The following is an 18,008-nucleotide window of genomic DNA, read 5'->3' on the forward strand; positions in this document are numbered from 1 at the left end:
ATTTGGAAATGAATATATATGTGTGTGGATATAATATATATGTATACACACACACACATATATAATGTGTATATGAAAGTACAACTTTTGGTAGTGGTTTTGATTTTGAAACCAGATGAGCCTGGTTTAAAATCCTGGTTCTAATACTTACTAGATGTTTAACTATGAGGTAGGTAGTTGGCCTTTTTTTTAACAACCCCAGTAAATGAGAATAAAAATGTGTATCTCATAGGTTTATTGTAAAAATTAAGAATGATAATGTGTGTAATAATTATTAGAGTTTCTGACACATACTACACACATGTAAAGTGTTTTTTTAGTGACATGATGTAATTTTATATAAGTGAGTCAGAGAGAGACAAATACCATATCATTTCACTTATATGTGGAATCTAAGGAACAAAGTAAGTAAACACACAACATACAAACAGACTCATAGATACAGAAAGCAGACTGACAGCTGTGAGAGGGGAGGGAGATTGTGGAGCTGGGTGAAAAAGGTAAAGGGATTTAAACAAACAAACAGAAAAATCCTCATAACCCTGGCTAATGTTGCTCATTTTGGTTGGGCATCATTCTGTGCAGCCAAAGATTACCTGTTCAATTCCGGGTCAGGGCACATGCATGGATTGTGGGCTTAAGCCCCAGTAGGGGGTGTGCAGGAGGCAGCTAATCCATGTTTCTCTCTCATATGGATGTTTCTCTCCTTCCCTCTCCCTTCTTCTCTAAAAATCAGTTTTAAAAAACAAAACCTCATAGACACAGACAACGGTATGGTGATTACAAGAAGGAAAGGGCGGTAGGTAAAGGGCACAAAGGTAAAGGGGAAATATATGTTAATAGAAAGAGACTTGATTTTGGATCATAAACACGTGAAACAATATACAGATGATGTATTATAGAATTGTACACTTGAAACCTGTCATTTTATTAACCAATGCCGTGTCAATAAATTCAATAAAATTAAAAAATATATATCAAGGGCTATAGATAACAATACTTTTCCACAAAGGCAAATGATAACACAGAAGGAGGATAGCCTTCAATGTCAGATATAAGTGGACTCAACTCATTTTCTCTAAGTTTCATCCTTGTTAACTTTGGCAAATTACTCAGTTTCTTTGTTTCTCCATTTTCTCACCTTGAAAAACAAATCTAACAATGCAAACCTTGCAAGACTGATATGAGGTTTCAATGTAATAGATGCGTAGTTTCTGTGAAAATATCAGGCATGTAGAAGGAATACATCTTCAACATAATCATATTCTCATCTGTATTTTCAGATTTTTATCTTTTGTTAATATTTGTAATTAGAATGATTGAATTTTATAATAATTTAGGAAAATATAATGATAAACTTTAAAATGATTGAATGATTCTCTTTTTTTTCCTTTTGATACAGTTTTTGACACTTTGCCACCCATGCGCTATCAGGAGACCATGGGTACCATCCTGACATGGATCCAGCAGTCTGAAACCAAACTCTCTATACCTCAGGTTACTGTCACTGACTATGAAATCATGGAGCAGAGACTTGGGGAGTTACAGGTATGTGAATATTTGACTGTCTTAGATGATACAGTGTGGATCTTATCTACCAAGCAATCGCACTGGTGTAACCTTAAAATAATGTTCGGATTAAAATAATTGTGGCAAGTACAATAGTTTACCAGTTGCAAAAATGAAGATAGGACTTAAAAATGCAATACATCATGTATTTGTGCCTGTAAGATAAAAGTACCATCTTTAAAGACAGTGATATGGTCTACTTATGAGGTGTATTCCTTCTCGTTTAGTATGCATTTTTAGCCACATTTTAATTATTATAAAAGTTATGGTATTATGTTCTACCTTTGCCTGCTGATTTTATACTGCTCTTATATTTTCAAATGGAAAGAGGTAAAATCAGTGTAGTTATAAAATTAGTTTTATTTAAATACCAGTTTTATGTAATATTGTAGTTATTTGGATTCTAATAACTGTGCTTTAACAACTTTGTATTGGGAAATATTAAACACTTATTTAGGAAATATATAAAATAATTTGTAGGAGATTTTAGAATACTTTTCCTACTATCTATGAAAAGCCTGTGTTGTATATCCAATCGCATTTTATGTTTTAAGATGTGAAAATGTACTCATTAGTTATATTTAGTAGCTAAAATACTATGTCTTTATTTTGGGAATTAAATTAAGAAATAAGATTAAAATCTTACTTTGTATATCAGGAGTTCTTTTTTGAGAATTAAACACTATTTCCTAACATAGTAATTTTAGAAGTATTTGTTCAAATTCATTTCTAAAAACATTTCCCAGTGTATATTGTCCTATTTAGACTATTTCCTCTATTATAATACCAAAAACACTATAACTGTTTAATCTTTTTTCCACCTCATGTTGTTATTTTTAATTCTTGGAATAATTCCAAAGTTTACTTTGAACGATATATGACTTCATACAACTATAAACACTGAAAAAAAAATAAGAGTGCAAAGGTATAGCAATTAGGGAGTGGATTAAGTTCACAAGAAATGCTGCATATGTGAGTGGAATGTACATTTTTACTAAAAGAACACTGAAGAAGGGAAAATCATTTATAAATATTATTGAGAAAATACATTCACTGAAACAATGAAGTTAGAGCCTTGCATCAAACTTACCAAAACAAAATACCACATACATTAAAAAGTTCAAAAACATTTTAATACTAATTTTTGGAGACATTCTAAATAAAAATATTTAAAACCATGTGCTGGGGAAGCATAAAAATCAATGGAGGCAATTACATTCTAAAAATACCAGACAAGTTAAAAGAAAAATGAGACAAAAGGAAATATTTATCTGCGTGGGAGAAAGTAATTAATAAGAACTCACTGCCCAAAAAAACATGAACAACCATTAAATCTATGAAAAATTGTAACACGAATTGGAAAGGCTGAAGTACAAATGTACAAAATGAGATACCATTTTTCCTACACTAAATTTTAAAAAAAGGAAATACAAAAGAGATAATAAGTATAGATCCGGCAGCAATGAGATATAGTCTCACTTACCAGTGGGAATGTAAATTGAATAAATTTTGCTGAGGAGAAAGTTTCAATGCCTCCTAATAACATACAAAATAATTCATTTAATTGTACATGTAAATACTATTTCTATGAAGTCTATATCTTTTGGAAATAATCAAAATGTACTTAAAGATATAGGTTGATGATAGATAGATCATAAACATGATTTACATCTGTGGAAAACTCAAAATTAATTTTTAAAGCTAATAAAGGGAAATGTTTAAATGAACTAGAGAAGCCGTTAAAATTTATGTTTCTGAAAAATACTTAATGACATGGGAAAAGGCTCACAGTAAAATGCCCAGCTTAAAATGTAGTTATATGCATGCTAGATATTGTCTAAATAATCAATCAAGGGTAGCAGATTAATAAAGTAAAATCAAAGTAAATTAAAAAATTAAAGTACCACAAAACAGGCATAAGATATTATGCAACCATAAAAGTTATATGTTTCACATACTTGGGGGAATGTTATGAGTCACTTTATAAAAGGGAATAAATGAGCATGTGTTTATGATAAGATCAGATAGTCAATATTTAGTTATACTGAGAAAAAACTCAAAGTTTATATAAAATCGTAATAGTTGCATGTAATGTGTAGTTTTTCCATTTTTAATCTTGAAACTGTATTACTTTATAAACAGAAAGTAACATTTGAATAAATATTGAGCAGGGGAAACCTGAAGATAGGCATAGTTTATACATTGTAAATATAAAACCAACTTGATAAATTCTCCCTTGTATTAGCCTAGAATTTCACTATAATACTGCAAAACAAACCAATGTCTTTTGAAAAATACGGAATTTTAGTTAACTGGCATTATTAGACCATCCAGCTGGTAACATTCAGAGTTTTGATTCCTCATATATCAATATACATTAGTTATATTTTTACCTAAGGAGGTTAGAAGTTGCCTTCCTAAAGGCTCAGTGTAATTAAGTTAAACTCCATTAAGTGTATAATAAATGCAGTTATTAATGTACAGATATGATAGAATAAATTAGGTATGCTGAAACTCTGGTTCAGTAAGATAGTTTTGGGTATATTTGACAATGTTCATAAAAATAGGCATAGATTTTCAAATAAAATATTACTGAATAATATGCAAATTGACTTTATGATATAAAAGTAGAATTTAAATTACCACTAGTTATTTTATGACTGATACTACATCATCTATTTTTTTAGATGTTTGAATCACCTAGCATTCATTTTAAGTACATTTACTTTAACTGAAGGTTGTTAATGAAACTACACAATGAAACTCATTATTATTCATCGATTAGTATACATGTACTTTCCTTTTTCAATTTTGAGGCTTTACAAAGTTCCCTGCAAGAGCAACAAAGTGGTCTAAGCTATCTCAGCACCACTGTGAAAGAGATGTCAAAGAAAGCACCCTCTGATATGAGCCGGAAATATCAGTCAGAATTTGAAGACGTCGAGGGCCGCTGGAAGAAGCTTTCCTCCCAGTTGGTCGAACAATGCCAAAAGCTAGAGGAGCAAATGGCTAAACTCCGAAAAATACAGGTAATTCAAGGTTTTACTTTTCATATTCATTTTTTTTCTTGTTTTTCTCCTAATGATGCATTATAAAAATGTTTAAGGCAGCCCAGCCTGTGTGGCTCAGTGGTTGAGCATGGACCCATGTACCAAGAGGTCGCTGGGTCGATTCCCGGTCAGGGCACATGCCCAGGTTGTGGGCCCAATCCCCAGTGGGGGGCATGCAGGAGGTGGTCAATCGATGTTCTCTCTCATTGATGTTTCCATCTTTCCCTATTTCTCCCATCCTCTCTCTCTTAAATCAATAAAGAAAAAAAAAAGTTTTAAGGCAAATAGTTTAACCTCTATAGTCATTCGAAGTCAGTGGTAAGATAAAAAGATTCAAAACATGCTCAGAGGAGTGTAGTTTGCTTATTTCTTTTAAGAAAATATAATTAAGAGTTCCAATTCTTATATTTCCTTTAATATTATTGTTTTTTCCACCAACACCTTGTCATTTAGCTTATAAATAGATAAAAGTTATCTACCATGTAATATAATTTCATCAGCACATGTTACTTATAATTACATGTATAAATTTGACCCCATCATCTCACCTTCCATAAGTCAGCTCCTATCTTTTAATTCATTTCAGTAGTGCCACCATATTATAATTACTCAAAGTGAAAATAGTAAACCAACAATTACATTCTAGCCTGAAGTCTAAAATATTTACTATTATATAGGCAATATGTTCTTATGTGGTGGATCATTGTGAAAGACGTTAATGCTGGGAAGAATCTTGTGAAGCATCATGGCATGATGAAAAAGCATTGGAACAAGAAGCTTCTGGATTTAAATCCCAGTCCAGCTAATTTAGTAGTTTATTCTTTCCTTGCACAAACCAAAACACAGATTATTCCTAAAACATTCTGTAAAGTACAACATACCATATATATATATATATATATATATATATATATATACACACACACACACACACACGTACATGTTTTGACATATAAACATGTGTGTGCATGCATATAGGCACGCATACACAAAAACACATTTTTGCCAGTGCCAGTGGTAAAAGAGGGTACAGATATATGGTCTTGCTGTTCAGGAGCCCACATTATAGTGAAGGAAAAAGATAAGTACATTAGTTTCCTACTGCTACTGTAACATATTACTATACATTAATTTTTTTCCTTTATTGATTTTTGAGAGAGAAGAAGTGAGAGGGAGAGAGAGATAGAAACATCGATGAGAGAGAACATCGATTGGCCGCCTCCTGCATGCCCCCACTGGGAATCAGGCCCACAACCTGGGCATGTGCCCTGACCAGGAATTGAACCGGTGACCTCTTGGTGCATGGGTCCACGCTCAACCACTGAGCCACACCGGCCGGGCTATTACCACACATTCAATGGCTTAAAACAACACAATTTATTTTTTTTCAGTTCTGGAAGTCAGAAGTTTAAAAGCAGTCTCAGTGAGCTACAGTCAAAGTATAGTCAAGGTTGTGTCCTTTCTGGGCACTTTAGGAGAGACTCTGTTTCCTTGTCATTTTTAGCTTCTGGAAACTGCATGCATTCCTTGGCTCATGTCTCCATCCTCTATCTTCAAGGCTAGTAGTGTAGCACCTTCCAGTTTTTCTAACTCTTACACTCCTGCCTCCCCTTAATTAGGACCTTTATGACTACACTGTGCCTGGCTGGATAACCCAGGATAATCTCCCTATCTCAAAATCTTTAACTTGATCTCATCTGTAAAGTTTTTCTTTGCTATGTAAGGTAACAGGTTCTATGGATTAGGGTCTGAACATCTTGAGAAGTCATTATTCAGCCAACACAGGAAGTAAATTAAACAGTGCGGGAAATGTGACAATTGAAAGAAAAGAAATCCAACATCAATTGGGAAAGGGGGTTATGAAATGTTCTTGGAACATGGGTTATGGGGGGGGCCACACCTTGAAGAAGTAGAATTTAATCAACTAATCAAGAGAGAGAAAGTTCCTGACAAAATGGAGCAGTATGTTCAGTTAACTGGAAATGGTTCAGTACTGGGGAGACAAAGATATGTTTGGAGAAAGACAAAATATGTGATTGGGTAAATGGTCTGAGAGTAGATAATGAATGATCCCAAATGCCATGCTCTGGAATATTAATTGTAATAAATGCTGATAAGATTAAAAAATAGTAATAATGTGGGACTGTTATTGGCATTTTAGAGGAGGGAAGAGCTGATAATATTTGTGTTCAAAGCATCATTATGATAAGATGAAGGAGGAGGGAAGAATACTGACACCAATAGGTACAGTGAATTCAAGTGGATAAGATTGAGTGGGATACAAAACAGAACCAATACTGGAATCAAAGAGCCAATAATAAGATCTGAACAAGGACAATGGTGACAGGGAAGAAGCCCAAAACCAGACTCGACAGATACCAGCAAAACAGTGACATCGGAATGGAAAGTTTTTGAATTAAGTCAAATGCTTTTAAAATTATTATTCATCATATTGAGGGTGTAACTTTCAGGAAAGCGCACATTTTTTCCATTCAAATTTAATTATGAAAGGAGAAAATAGCACATCTGGACAGCATAGTTGAATTGTATGTAAACAAAGAAGTTTGGAAATCATACATTTGAAAAGTGGCCAAAACAAAGCAAGCAGTAGGGGAAAAAAGGCAACATGTGAAAGAATAATGGCAGGTGGTGGCTTTTCATAAATGACAAAAAAAGGATTTTTTTCCCCAATATTTACTTCAACTTGATAAGGCAAATAAGAAATTGAAGGCAAAAGTGTTATCTTTCAAGATGACAACATCTTGGTTTGAAAGTTCCCAAGCGGAGGGGCTATTTCAGCTGTCAACTACAAAAAACAATTTGTGGAAGTTCAGGTTTAGGAAGGCTATAAAGACAACATTCCATTGAGTTTATTGTTCATAGTTTGTTTTATGTATTGTAAGGGCACATTGTTAGTATTATCATGAGTTGTTTTGACACTTAAAATTTCTCTAGAGGGGGATATGATTTAATGTTCTCAAGTGTAACATCGTAAAACCACATTTGGTAGTAATTTTTTATTTTTAACAATAGCAGACTTCATCCACCAGTACTCATACAGTAAACCATAAAAATGCAGTAGTAGTAAAAAATATTCCTTTCCTGAAGAGCAACTTAGAGAGATCCTTCAAACATGAGAATTGTCCCTGGGTTTGTGTTCAGACGTGTCATAAGAATCGTGTTGAGAGAAATCAGCACCCCGATAATACCTTAAAATGGGTCTCTGGTTCCAGAATCACATAAAAACCCTGAAGAAATGGATGGCTGAAGTTGATATTTTCCTGAAAGAAGAATGGCCTGCCCTGGGGGATTCTGAAATTCTTAAAAAACAGCTGAAACAGTGCAGGGTAAGATTTGCATATAACACCTTTCATATGGAGATGTTTCTAGGGAAAATATTTTTGGTTATATTAGTGTTTCTCAACCAGGGGTGATTTGCCCCTCCTGGTGGATATTTACAAATGTCTAGAGACATTTTGTTACATCTTGGAGTGGGGTAGATGCTACTGGCATGTAGCTGGTGGAGGTCAGGGGTGTTTCTAAACATCCTGCAAGTCACAGAACCACCCCTCGCAACGAATGACAGTAGTGCCAAGGTTGAGAAACTGAGTTAAATCCATGAGAAACAGAAAAACATGACTTTTTATTTAACCCTCATTTTATAAGATTTATCTTAATATAAAATGAAGTTTAATTTAAAGGTAAATAATCCTTTGAGCCATTTGTTATATCTTATTACAGATTATTAGTCATTTTATATTGCATTTTCCATATGTATTGAACTGTACTATAATATTATGCAATGTAGATTTTTCTATTCCAATGATCTATATTTCTGTTTTTATATCAGTTCCAGGCTGTTTTGATTACTACTGCCTTGTAGTATAGTTTGATATCAGGTAGCATGATTCCTCCCACTTTGTTCTTTTTTCTCAAGATCACTGTGGCTATTTGGGGTCATCTGTGGTTCCATATAAATTTTTGGAATATTTGTTCTAGTTCTGTGAAATATGCCATTGATATCTTGGTAAGAATTGCATTGAATCTACAGATTGCTTTGGGTATTATGGACATTTTAATGATGTTAATCCTTCCTTTCCATGGGCACAGTATGTGCTTATACTTATTTGTATCTTCTTTAGTTTCTTTCTGCAGTGTTTTATAATTTTTCCAGTACAGGTCTTTTACCTCCTTGGTTAAATTTATTCCTAGGTATTTTATATTTTGATGTAATTGTTAATGGGATGGTCTTTTTTAATTTCTGGTTCTGATAGTTCATTACTGGTGTATAAAAATGCAAATGATTTCTGGATATTTATTTTTTATCCTGCTACTTGTCTGAATTCATTTATCAGTTCTAGTAGTTTATTGATGGAACCTTTAGGGTTTACTTCTTCCTTTTCAATTTAGATGCCTTTTTTTTTTTCTTCTTTTCTAATGGCTATAGCTAGGACTTCCAGGACTATGTTGAATAAGAGTAATGAAAGCAAATAACCCTGTCTTGTTCCTATCTTAAGGGAAATGCTTTCATTTTTTTGTGCATTGAGTATGATGTTGGCTGTGGGCTTCTCATATATGGCCTTTATTACGTTGAGGGCTGTTCCATTTCCACTTTGCTGAGGTTTTTTTTTTTCTTAATCATAAATGGGTGCTAGATTTTATCAAATGCTTCTGCATCTATTGATATAATCATATGATTTTTATCCTTCACTTTTCTATTGATTTGTGGATATTGTACCAACTTTGCATCCCCAGAACAAATCCCACTTGCTCATGGTGTATGATCTTTCTAATGTATTGCTGGATCCAGTTTTCTAATATTTTGTTGAGGATTTTAGCATCTACGTTCATCATGGATATTGGCTTATAATGTTCTTTCTTTGTAGTGTCTTTATCTGGTTTTGGAATTAGGACAATGCTGACCTCGTAAAATGAGCTTGGGAGTCTTCCTTCCTCTTGAATTTTTTAAATACTATTTATTACATCATTGTCATCCCGTGGGAAGAAAATAATCTAGCTCTTTAAATATTTTTCTTTGTAAATACAAGATAAAAAAGAAATCCATGTGACACATAATCTTGACATTCATTATGCTGTACGGAATTGCTACAGTATCCTGTGTTTAATAACCAAAATTCATTTCAAAACTGTAGTGTATAAAGCCCATGATTTTCACACATTTTTAGCAAGAAATTTTAATTTTATTTCCTTTTGTATCTGATCTAATTAGAATACAGATAATTCCCTACTTCATTCATACCATAAAAAGCTGTGAACATTTTTTGCAATACTTCTAATATATATCAACCTTGTGTGTGTATTTAAATTTATTTCAGATTTGAAAGGACAAAATTCATTTCTAATGTAATGATTCCTAATAATATGTTTCCTATGTATGTTTTATTTCTAATATGTTATGGTAATTTTTTCAGCTAGCCTAAATTGAATTATTTTCTTAGCTTTTAGTCAATGATATTCAGACAATTCAGCCCAGTCTAAACAGTGTCAATGAAGGTGGGCAGAAGATAAAGAATGAAGCGGAGCCAGAGTTTGCTGCCAGACTTGACACAGAACTCAGAGAACTTAACGCTCAGTGGGATCACATTTGCCGACAGGTATGTAAAGCCTCTTTCACCGTGGATTGCCCTTATTTAATTAAGAATTCTTCTTTTTTTATCCTCATCCGAGGACATTTTTTCATTTTTTGTTCAGATAGAGTGGGAGGGAGAGAGAGAGAGAAACATCGACGTGAGAGAGACACATCGAATGGTTGCCACCCACACAACCCAACCAAGGCCAGGGACAAACTGCAACTGAGGTACAAGCCCTTAGCAGGAACCAACCCGGGTCTCTCTGGACTGCAGGACAACGCTCTAACCACTGAGCCAAACCGGCCAGGGCTAATTAAGAATTCTTAATGTCTTCCTTTATCATTGCCCTTTGTAAAAGTGTGGTCTCTGACCACGTTGATAAAGCATGGGTAATTCAAACTAGTCTTTGTCTAGCATATCAAATACTTTCATAGTAGATATTTTTAAATGTATATATTCATCTTTTTGAGGTCCTAAATGACCTTCCTGAATATCACTGTCACAGCAGGTATTATTTTGATGGAATGTTTTCTCCAGTACACAACTTTACAATAGTAATTGGATTAAAAAGATACTTTGCACTTGTATAAAGTTTGGTACAGAAATAAAATGAATGAGTAATAATTTTTACTTGTGATTTTTAAGATTGACAAGTTTGACTTCTTTGATTTCAATAAATGACCTAATATTGGGAACCAAGTTAAGAAAAGCTCAGTGGAAAAAAATACAAAATAAATATCTATTCACATCTGAGTTCCTCATATTTATGCAGCAGAGTGTTTTATAGATATTTATTATTTTGAGATTAAATTATAGAAAAGTAAATATTATATACACAAGTCGTATATATACAATAGTTCCTGTTCATAAGATGAAATTTTGACCTAAGGCAGTGATTACCTTTCTACATACCAACCTTTTTTGAAATTGATTAGAGGTTTAATTTTATGTGTTTTACAGTCAGTCAGTCTTCCATTATTTATAAGTAACTTTTCAGAATTGAAAAGAAATTATGTCAAAAGGCAAGGACTAAATTTGAAAGAAAAAGAAGTTAGAAAAGTAAAAGTCAAGGTAAGCCATCCAGCTAATACTGTCACAGACACATGCTCAACAGTTCTATTACGTCAGAGATGAGATAGCCCTGGGTCAGCTAGCTTGTAGTCTTCTCCTGGAGAAAGTTAGTTTGTGAAGGGATGTTATTTATCCCCTCAAGGCAGTTAGTAAAGACTGGAGGAAATGACTGCTACTTCAAATGGGATGACAGTGATACAAGACTTCAAGGAACATGATAAATCAAGGAATCATGACACCAGGAAAGGATCATAATTCTCAGTCACTTACCTCAAGGACATGGAGATCTGATAAAGAATTCAAAATAGCTGTTTTAAGGAAACTCAGTGAGCTATAAGAAAACAAAAACTATTCAATGAAATTAGGAAAACAATACATGAACAAAATGAGAAATGTAACACAGTGACAGAATTCATAAAAAAAATCTAGATCTGAAGAATACAATGAACAAAATGAAAAAAAAGTAACAGAGATTAATTGTAGAATGGATCAAATGGAAGAAAAAAAATCTGTGAAGTAGACAGGATATTTGAAATTGTCCATTCAGAGGAGAACAAAGAAAAAAATATTTAAGAGAACTGAACAAAGAAAAAAGACAGAAAACCCCCCCAAACCTGTGTGTATTAGGAAATTCCATCAGGAGAAGCAATTGGGGAATACTTGGAGTCCCAGAAGGAGAAGAGAGGCAGAGGTGGGCAGAAGGCTTATTTTAAAAAATAAGGGTGAAAACTTCTCAAATCAGGAGAGAGATTTGACCATCCAAATTCATTGAGCTTGTAGGTCACCAAACAAATTCAACTCAAAAATATCTCCAAGACACATTAAAATAAAACAGTAAAAATCAAAGTCAAAGAGAGATTCTTAAAAGCATCAAGAGAAAGGAAGCTTATCACCTGCAAGGGAACCCTCATAATACTTCCAGTGGATTTTTCAGTAGAAACTTAACAGGTTGGGAGAGAATAGGATGATATATTTAAAGCGCTGAAAGAAAAAAAAAAAAAAAAGCCAACTAAGAAGACTCTATCTGGCAAAATTGTCTTTCAGAAATGAATATAGAGAGATAAACTTTCCAGACACACAAAGGCTGAGGGAGTTCATCACCCATAGATCTGCCTTACAAGAAATGCTGAAAGGAGTTCTTTAAGTTGAAATGAAAGGATGTTAATTAGTAACATGAAATTATACTACATATTGTGGTACACTACATTAATAGAATGAAAGATAAAATCACTCATATCAATACATGCAGTTAAATCATTTGACTAAATTGAACATTCTTTCATGATAAAAAAAAAAAAGTCTCAACAAATTCAGTGTAGAAGGACATATATAGTAGATGCCATATATGACAAGTTCACAGCTAACATCACACTCAATGCTGAAAAGTAGAAGAAAGCCTTCCCTCTAAGATCAGGAAGAGGACAAGGGTACCCACTCTCACCACTCCTATTCAACATAGTGCTGGAAATTGTAGCCAGAGCATTTAGGAAAGAAAAATAAATAAAAGGCATTCAAATCAGAAAGGAAGAAGTAAAATGATCTCTGTTTGCAGTGATGTAATCTTATATATAGAAAATCCTAAAGATTGCCAAAAAACTGTTAACACTAATAAACAAAATCAGTAGAGTTGCAGAATACAAATCACTGTACAGACCATACAGAAATCAGTTGTGTTTTTATACACTAACAACGAAACATCTGAAAAAGAAATAAAGAAAACAATCCTATTTACAATAGTGTCAAAAACAATGAAAAAGGAATAAATTTAACCAAGGAAGTGAAAGATCATTACACTGAAAAGTAGAACAATGAAAGAAATTGAAGACACAAATAAATGGAAAATATCCTGTATTCTGGGATGAGAATAATTTAATATTGTTAAAATGTGCATACTATCCAAATCCATGTATAGATTTAATGCAATCCTTATCGAAATTCCAATTGCATTTCACAGAAATAGAAAAAAATCCTAAAATTTGCGTAAATGAGCAAAAGACCCCCAAATAGCCAAAGAAATCCTGAGATGGAAGAACAAAGTCAGAGGTATTATACTTCTGATTTCAAGGTATATTACAAAACTAGAGTAAGAAAAACAGTATGAGTACTGGCCTAAAAATAGGCACATAGACCAATGGAACAGAATGGAGAGAACAGAAATAAATGCTCACATATACAGTCAACTAATGTTTGACAAGGGAGCCAAGAATACTCAATGGAAAAAGGATAATTTCTTCAATAACTGTTATAGGAAAACCTGGTTAATCACATGCAGAAGAATGAAATTAGACTCCTGTCTTACACTACTCAAAAATGAATTCAGAATGGATTAAAGACTTAGATATAAGACCTGAAACCATAAAACTCCTAGAAGAAAACCTAGGAAAATAGTCTTTGACATTGGTCTTGGCAGCAGTTTTTTGAATAAGACACCAAAACACAAACAACAAAAGAAAAATAAATAAATACATAAATAATAAATACAACTACATCCAATTTAAAAAGCTTCTGCACATCAAAAGAAACAATTGGCAGAATTAAAAGGCATCCTGCAGAATGGAAGATAATCTTTGTAAACCATATTTATTTCAATATTATTCTCAATAGCCAAGATATGTAAACAACCTGTGCCCATCAATAGATGAATGAATAAAAATGAATACACACACACACAGAGGGAGAAAGAGAGCGAGAGAACGAGAGCACGAGCGAGCGAGAGAGAGAGAGAAGACAGAATTATTTAGCCTCGAGAAAGAAGGAAATCCTATAATTTGCAACAATGTGGATGGACTTTGAAGGCATTATGCTGAGTTAAATAAGTCAGATACATAAAAACACATACTGTATGATCTCACTTGTATGTGGAATCTAAAAAAGCCAAACTCAGAGAAAGTAGAATGGTGGTTATTGGGGCTTGGGAGTTGGGGGAAATGGGGAGATGTTGGTTTATTCTTGAGATCTAATTTCCAGCATGATGACTCTAGTTGACAGTACTGTATTAGGGTGGGGCAAACGTAGGTCTCCAGTTGTGAGTACATGAAACAGCATTAACTCTTGTGTTATTTATTAATTATTGTATTATTTTCCATATAAACCACTGGAAACCTATGTTTGCCCCACCCTGTACTTGACAATTGTTAATGTTCTGACCATAAAAAGGAAAATGGTAATTATGTGAGGGTGATGGAGGGATTAAGTAATCCTATTGTGGTACTCATTTCACAGTATATATGTGTGTATTAAATTATCACATTGTACACCTTAAGCTTGCACAATGTTATATGTCAGTTATATCTCAATAAAGCTGGAGGGGAGAAGGTGGATCAGGGAAGAGGCAATGCTGAATGTTAGATTTACAAATTCTAGAATAGGAAACATGAACTTTCTGTTTTCTCCACAACTTTGAGGCAATGTTATCTGCTGAAACGGAGGGGGGGGGGGTAAATTGGGCAACTGAAGGCTAGAATGTTGGCATCACTGTTGTGAATAAGGTGAGGGGGAAATTGTCATTTTAACCCAAACCTTTTCACAGAAATCCTTCTAAAATGTGAAGCCACAAAAACTACATTTTTCTCTCTGATCAGTCGTCAAGCAGTAGAATGTTAAATTTGGAAAGGACCTTGGAAATCATCTGGTCCAATTGTTAGGTTAGTTATTAAGCTGCAGTAAAGATAAATGAAGTAATGTATCCAGGTTCACTTAGCTTGCTGATGATTGAGTCCAGGTATCCTGATTCCAAAGCTGATGTCCTTTCCAATACACTCGTGATGTCTCTCAGAATTATTTCCTGCCTTTCTCTCCTTAAAAAAGGAAAATCATTCCTGACCCCTTTCTTCTGGTTTAGTTTTATAGCATGCAATACTTTTTTATTACAAGTCTGGCTAAGTTCCATTAATCACTCTGGTATTATTGTCGCTTTGCCAACTGCCTCAAAAGATTATAGCGGAGCATCTAAGTAGAAATTTAACGGCGTGTTTACTTAGGCTTATTATAGGGTTATTGACTCTACAAAATAATTTTTATACCTTAATTAGTATAATTGTTATACATAATGTTCTAGCTGTGTGAGAGTGAAACAGATTTACATTTCAATAGATCAGGGACTACATTCACCTAGGAGACTAACTTTAAATAGTTATGATTTAACTAAATTAGGCTTAGGATGGTTGTAAAGTATAAGGAAATTAATATGATGATGGTTCTGCACATATTTAGTATTTGGTAAAGTACCATCAAAACTTCATTATACTAAAACTATAAGTTACATATTAAGACTTTACAATTACAGCTCTGTTACTTAAGAGATATAAGTCTAATCCCAGAGAGAAGAATAATATCATTTCATGAGAATTTCTTTTTTAAAGTAAAAGAGAAGCACCATCTATAACCATTGTAATACTAGATTGAGGCTTTCTCTCAGTGTGGTATAATAGGGTATGTTGTAACAAGCCATTAGCACGCATGTTTTTACTTTAGATGTTTTGTTTTGCTGGTTTTCTGGCTAATGTGTAATAAATTATGTTGTTAACTGTTAATATTTCAGAAACATAAAAAGCTTTACAAAGCATATGTCTCCTATTACCATAATACTGTTTTGCAACCTGCTTTTTAAACTGAAAATTATATACTGAACAACTTTCACTTCAGTATAGGTGTATTGGTGTTATATGGTATTCCACTGTGTGTGCGTGTGTGTGTGTGTCACACTTTATTTAATCCTCCGTGAAAGCACATTTAGGTTTCTTTTCAATATGTTGTTGATTTCAAAGCTGACTTTAACAGTGTACATGAAACTTTGTATACATTTGCCAATTTATCATCTAAAAGGTTGTATGTACTGTGCTGGATATTTCCCTCAATAGGTATGGAAACCTTTGCTTCCCCACAACCCTGCCCCAAATGGGCATTTTTGCTAATTATGTGTATGCCGCTCTCACATGTGAACATGTATGAATTCTCATTCATTAGCAGCCACTTAACTATAAATGATACTGAGCATCCTTTCACATATATGGCCATGTTTTCATTTTATTTCTACAAATTACATGTCTATGTCCTTTACACATTTTCTTTTTTTTTTCTTTCTGATTTGTGAGAGGCATATGAATGTTAAGTTCCTACAATATTTGAAATTGTCAAACACTGTCAGAGAACACAAAGACTTATTACTTCTATGTATGCCAATAAATTTGCTTCTCCAGTGGAAACATATTATGAAAAAATATGTTTTTCTGTAATCTCTGTTTGTAGAGAAGCATTGCCACACACAACAGCTAAATTATAGTCATGGGGGAATCTGTTGATTTTATTAAGTATGCCAAGTAAATGGCTCTATCTTATTTTAAGACTTATGTGAAATTAAGTGTATCCAATCACCATGATTTATTTTTCTCATTCATGTAAGCTTCTTACATCTTCATCTTTTCTAAGCATTTTATTATTTACAGACTGCTCAATAATAATATCATGATAATGTTTTATGCCTTTTAATATTCATACTTTATTTTTTGGTTTGTTTAATGGAAGGTCTATGCCAGAAAGGAAGCCTTAAAGGGAGGCTTGGATAAGACTGTAAGCCTTCAGAAAGACCTGTCAGAGATGCATGAATGGATGACGCAAGCTGAAGAAGAATACCTAGAGAGAGATTTTGAATATAAAACCCCTGACGAATTACAGAAAGCCGTTGAGGAGATGAAGGTAAAATAAACCAAATAAAACAGAGCAAAGAAAAAAAAGAGAGAGAGAAAGATACAACATAGCTTGAAATTGTGATTCTGCACAGTGTGCCCTTTTCTTGGTTTAATAGTTGAGGTTGATTTTGTTATTGTTGTTGTTAATCCTCACCCAAGGATATTTTCCACTGATTTTTAGATAGAGTGGGAGGGAGGGGGGAAGGGAGAAAGAGAGCAAGACACACACTGATTGGTTGCCTCCCCTACAACCCTGACCAGGCCGGGGATCAAACATGCAACCCAGGTACATGCCCTTGACCAGGGATCGAACCTGAAAACTTTCGGTCCCCGGGCTGACGCTCTAACTGCTGAGCCAAAATGGCCAGGGCTAGAGGATTTTTAATTAATTTTGCTTCTAGTATGATATAGATTATGTAAAATTTTAAAACTTTTTATTAATTTTAATAAATTGTGGTCAAAATATAAATATTGATGATCACAGTTTAAATCATTTTCCCCTTGAAATTATATAGTATCGAGAGATTGGAATCAGCTAATCGCACTAGCTGTTTGTAATTGATGCAAATTCAAATTGAGAATATGTCAAAGTATCATGGAAATGACAGTTGAAGATGTAGTCCACTGGCTGTGTTAACTTGGTGGTTTAAAGGGCTTTCTTAGAATTTGAAATTACTGAATATATTAACTGATGGCCTTTAATATGGATAAAAAGGGTTGAGTTTACATGTAATTCTCTTGAAACAATAGGATAACAAAATAATGACACTGATGTAGGAACAAGGAAACTGATGTGTAGCAGAGAATTGAATCTACACAGTGGCATTTCAGTATGGCCTTGGGCAATGCAGTAGTCAGAATAATCCTCTATTTTATCATGTCTAAATCATCTTATTTCCTAACTTGAAAGTATGAATTGAGTATTGAAACTTACATGTAAGTCAGTTGCCTAGCTCAGAGGGGGCACTCAGTGATTTGTGGCTGTAATGACAGTTATTATCTTTATGTACTAGCAGTAACACATAATCTAACCAGCATAG

The 18,008-nt window shown here is 33.6% G+C and overlaps 1 protein-coding gene across 1 annotated transcript in view; it reads left to right on the forward strand.

Annotated features, from left to right (window-relative positions):
• DMD (dystrophin) overlaps positions 1-18,008 on the forward strand; it is a 2,326,146-nt gene that overhangs the window by 887,227 nt on the left and 1,420,911 nt on the right. The window contains exons 22-26 of the mRNA XM_036270045.1: positions 1,403-1,548; positions 4,386-4,598; positions 7,853-7,966; positions 10,079-10,234; positions 16,805-16,975. Coding sequence (XP_036125938.1) covers positions 1,403-1,548; positions 4,386-4,598; positions 7,853-7,966; positions 10,079-10,234; positions 16,805-16,975 — 800 coding nt within the window. The remainder of the gene's footprint in view (positions 1-1,402; positions 1,549-4,385; positions 4,599-7,852; positions 7,967-10,078; positions 10,235-16,804; positions 16,976-18,008) is intronic.

The sequence above is a fragment of the Molossus molossus genome, unplaced genomic scaffold, assembly GCF_014108415.1.
Source record: "Molossus molossus isolate mMolMol1 unplaced genomic scaffold, mMolMol1.p scaffold_m16_p_2, whole genome shotgun sequence".
Lineage (NCBI taxonomy): Eukaryota > Metazoa > Chordata > Mammalia > Chiroptera > Molossidae > Molossus > Molossus molossus.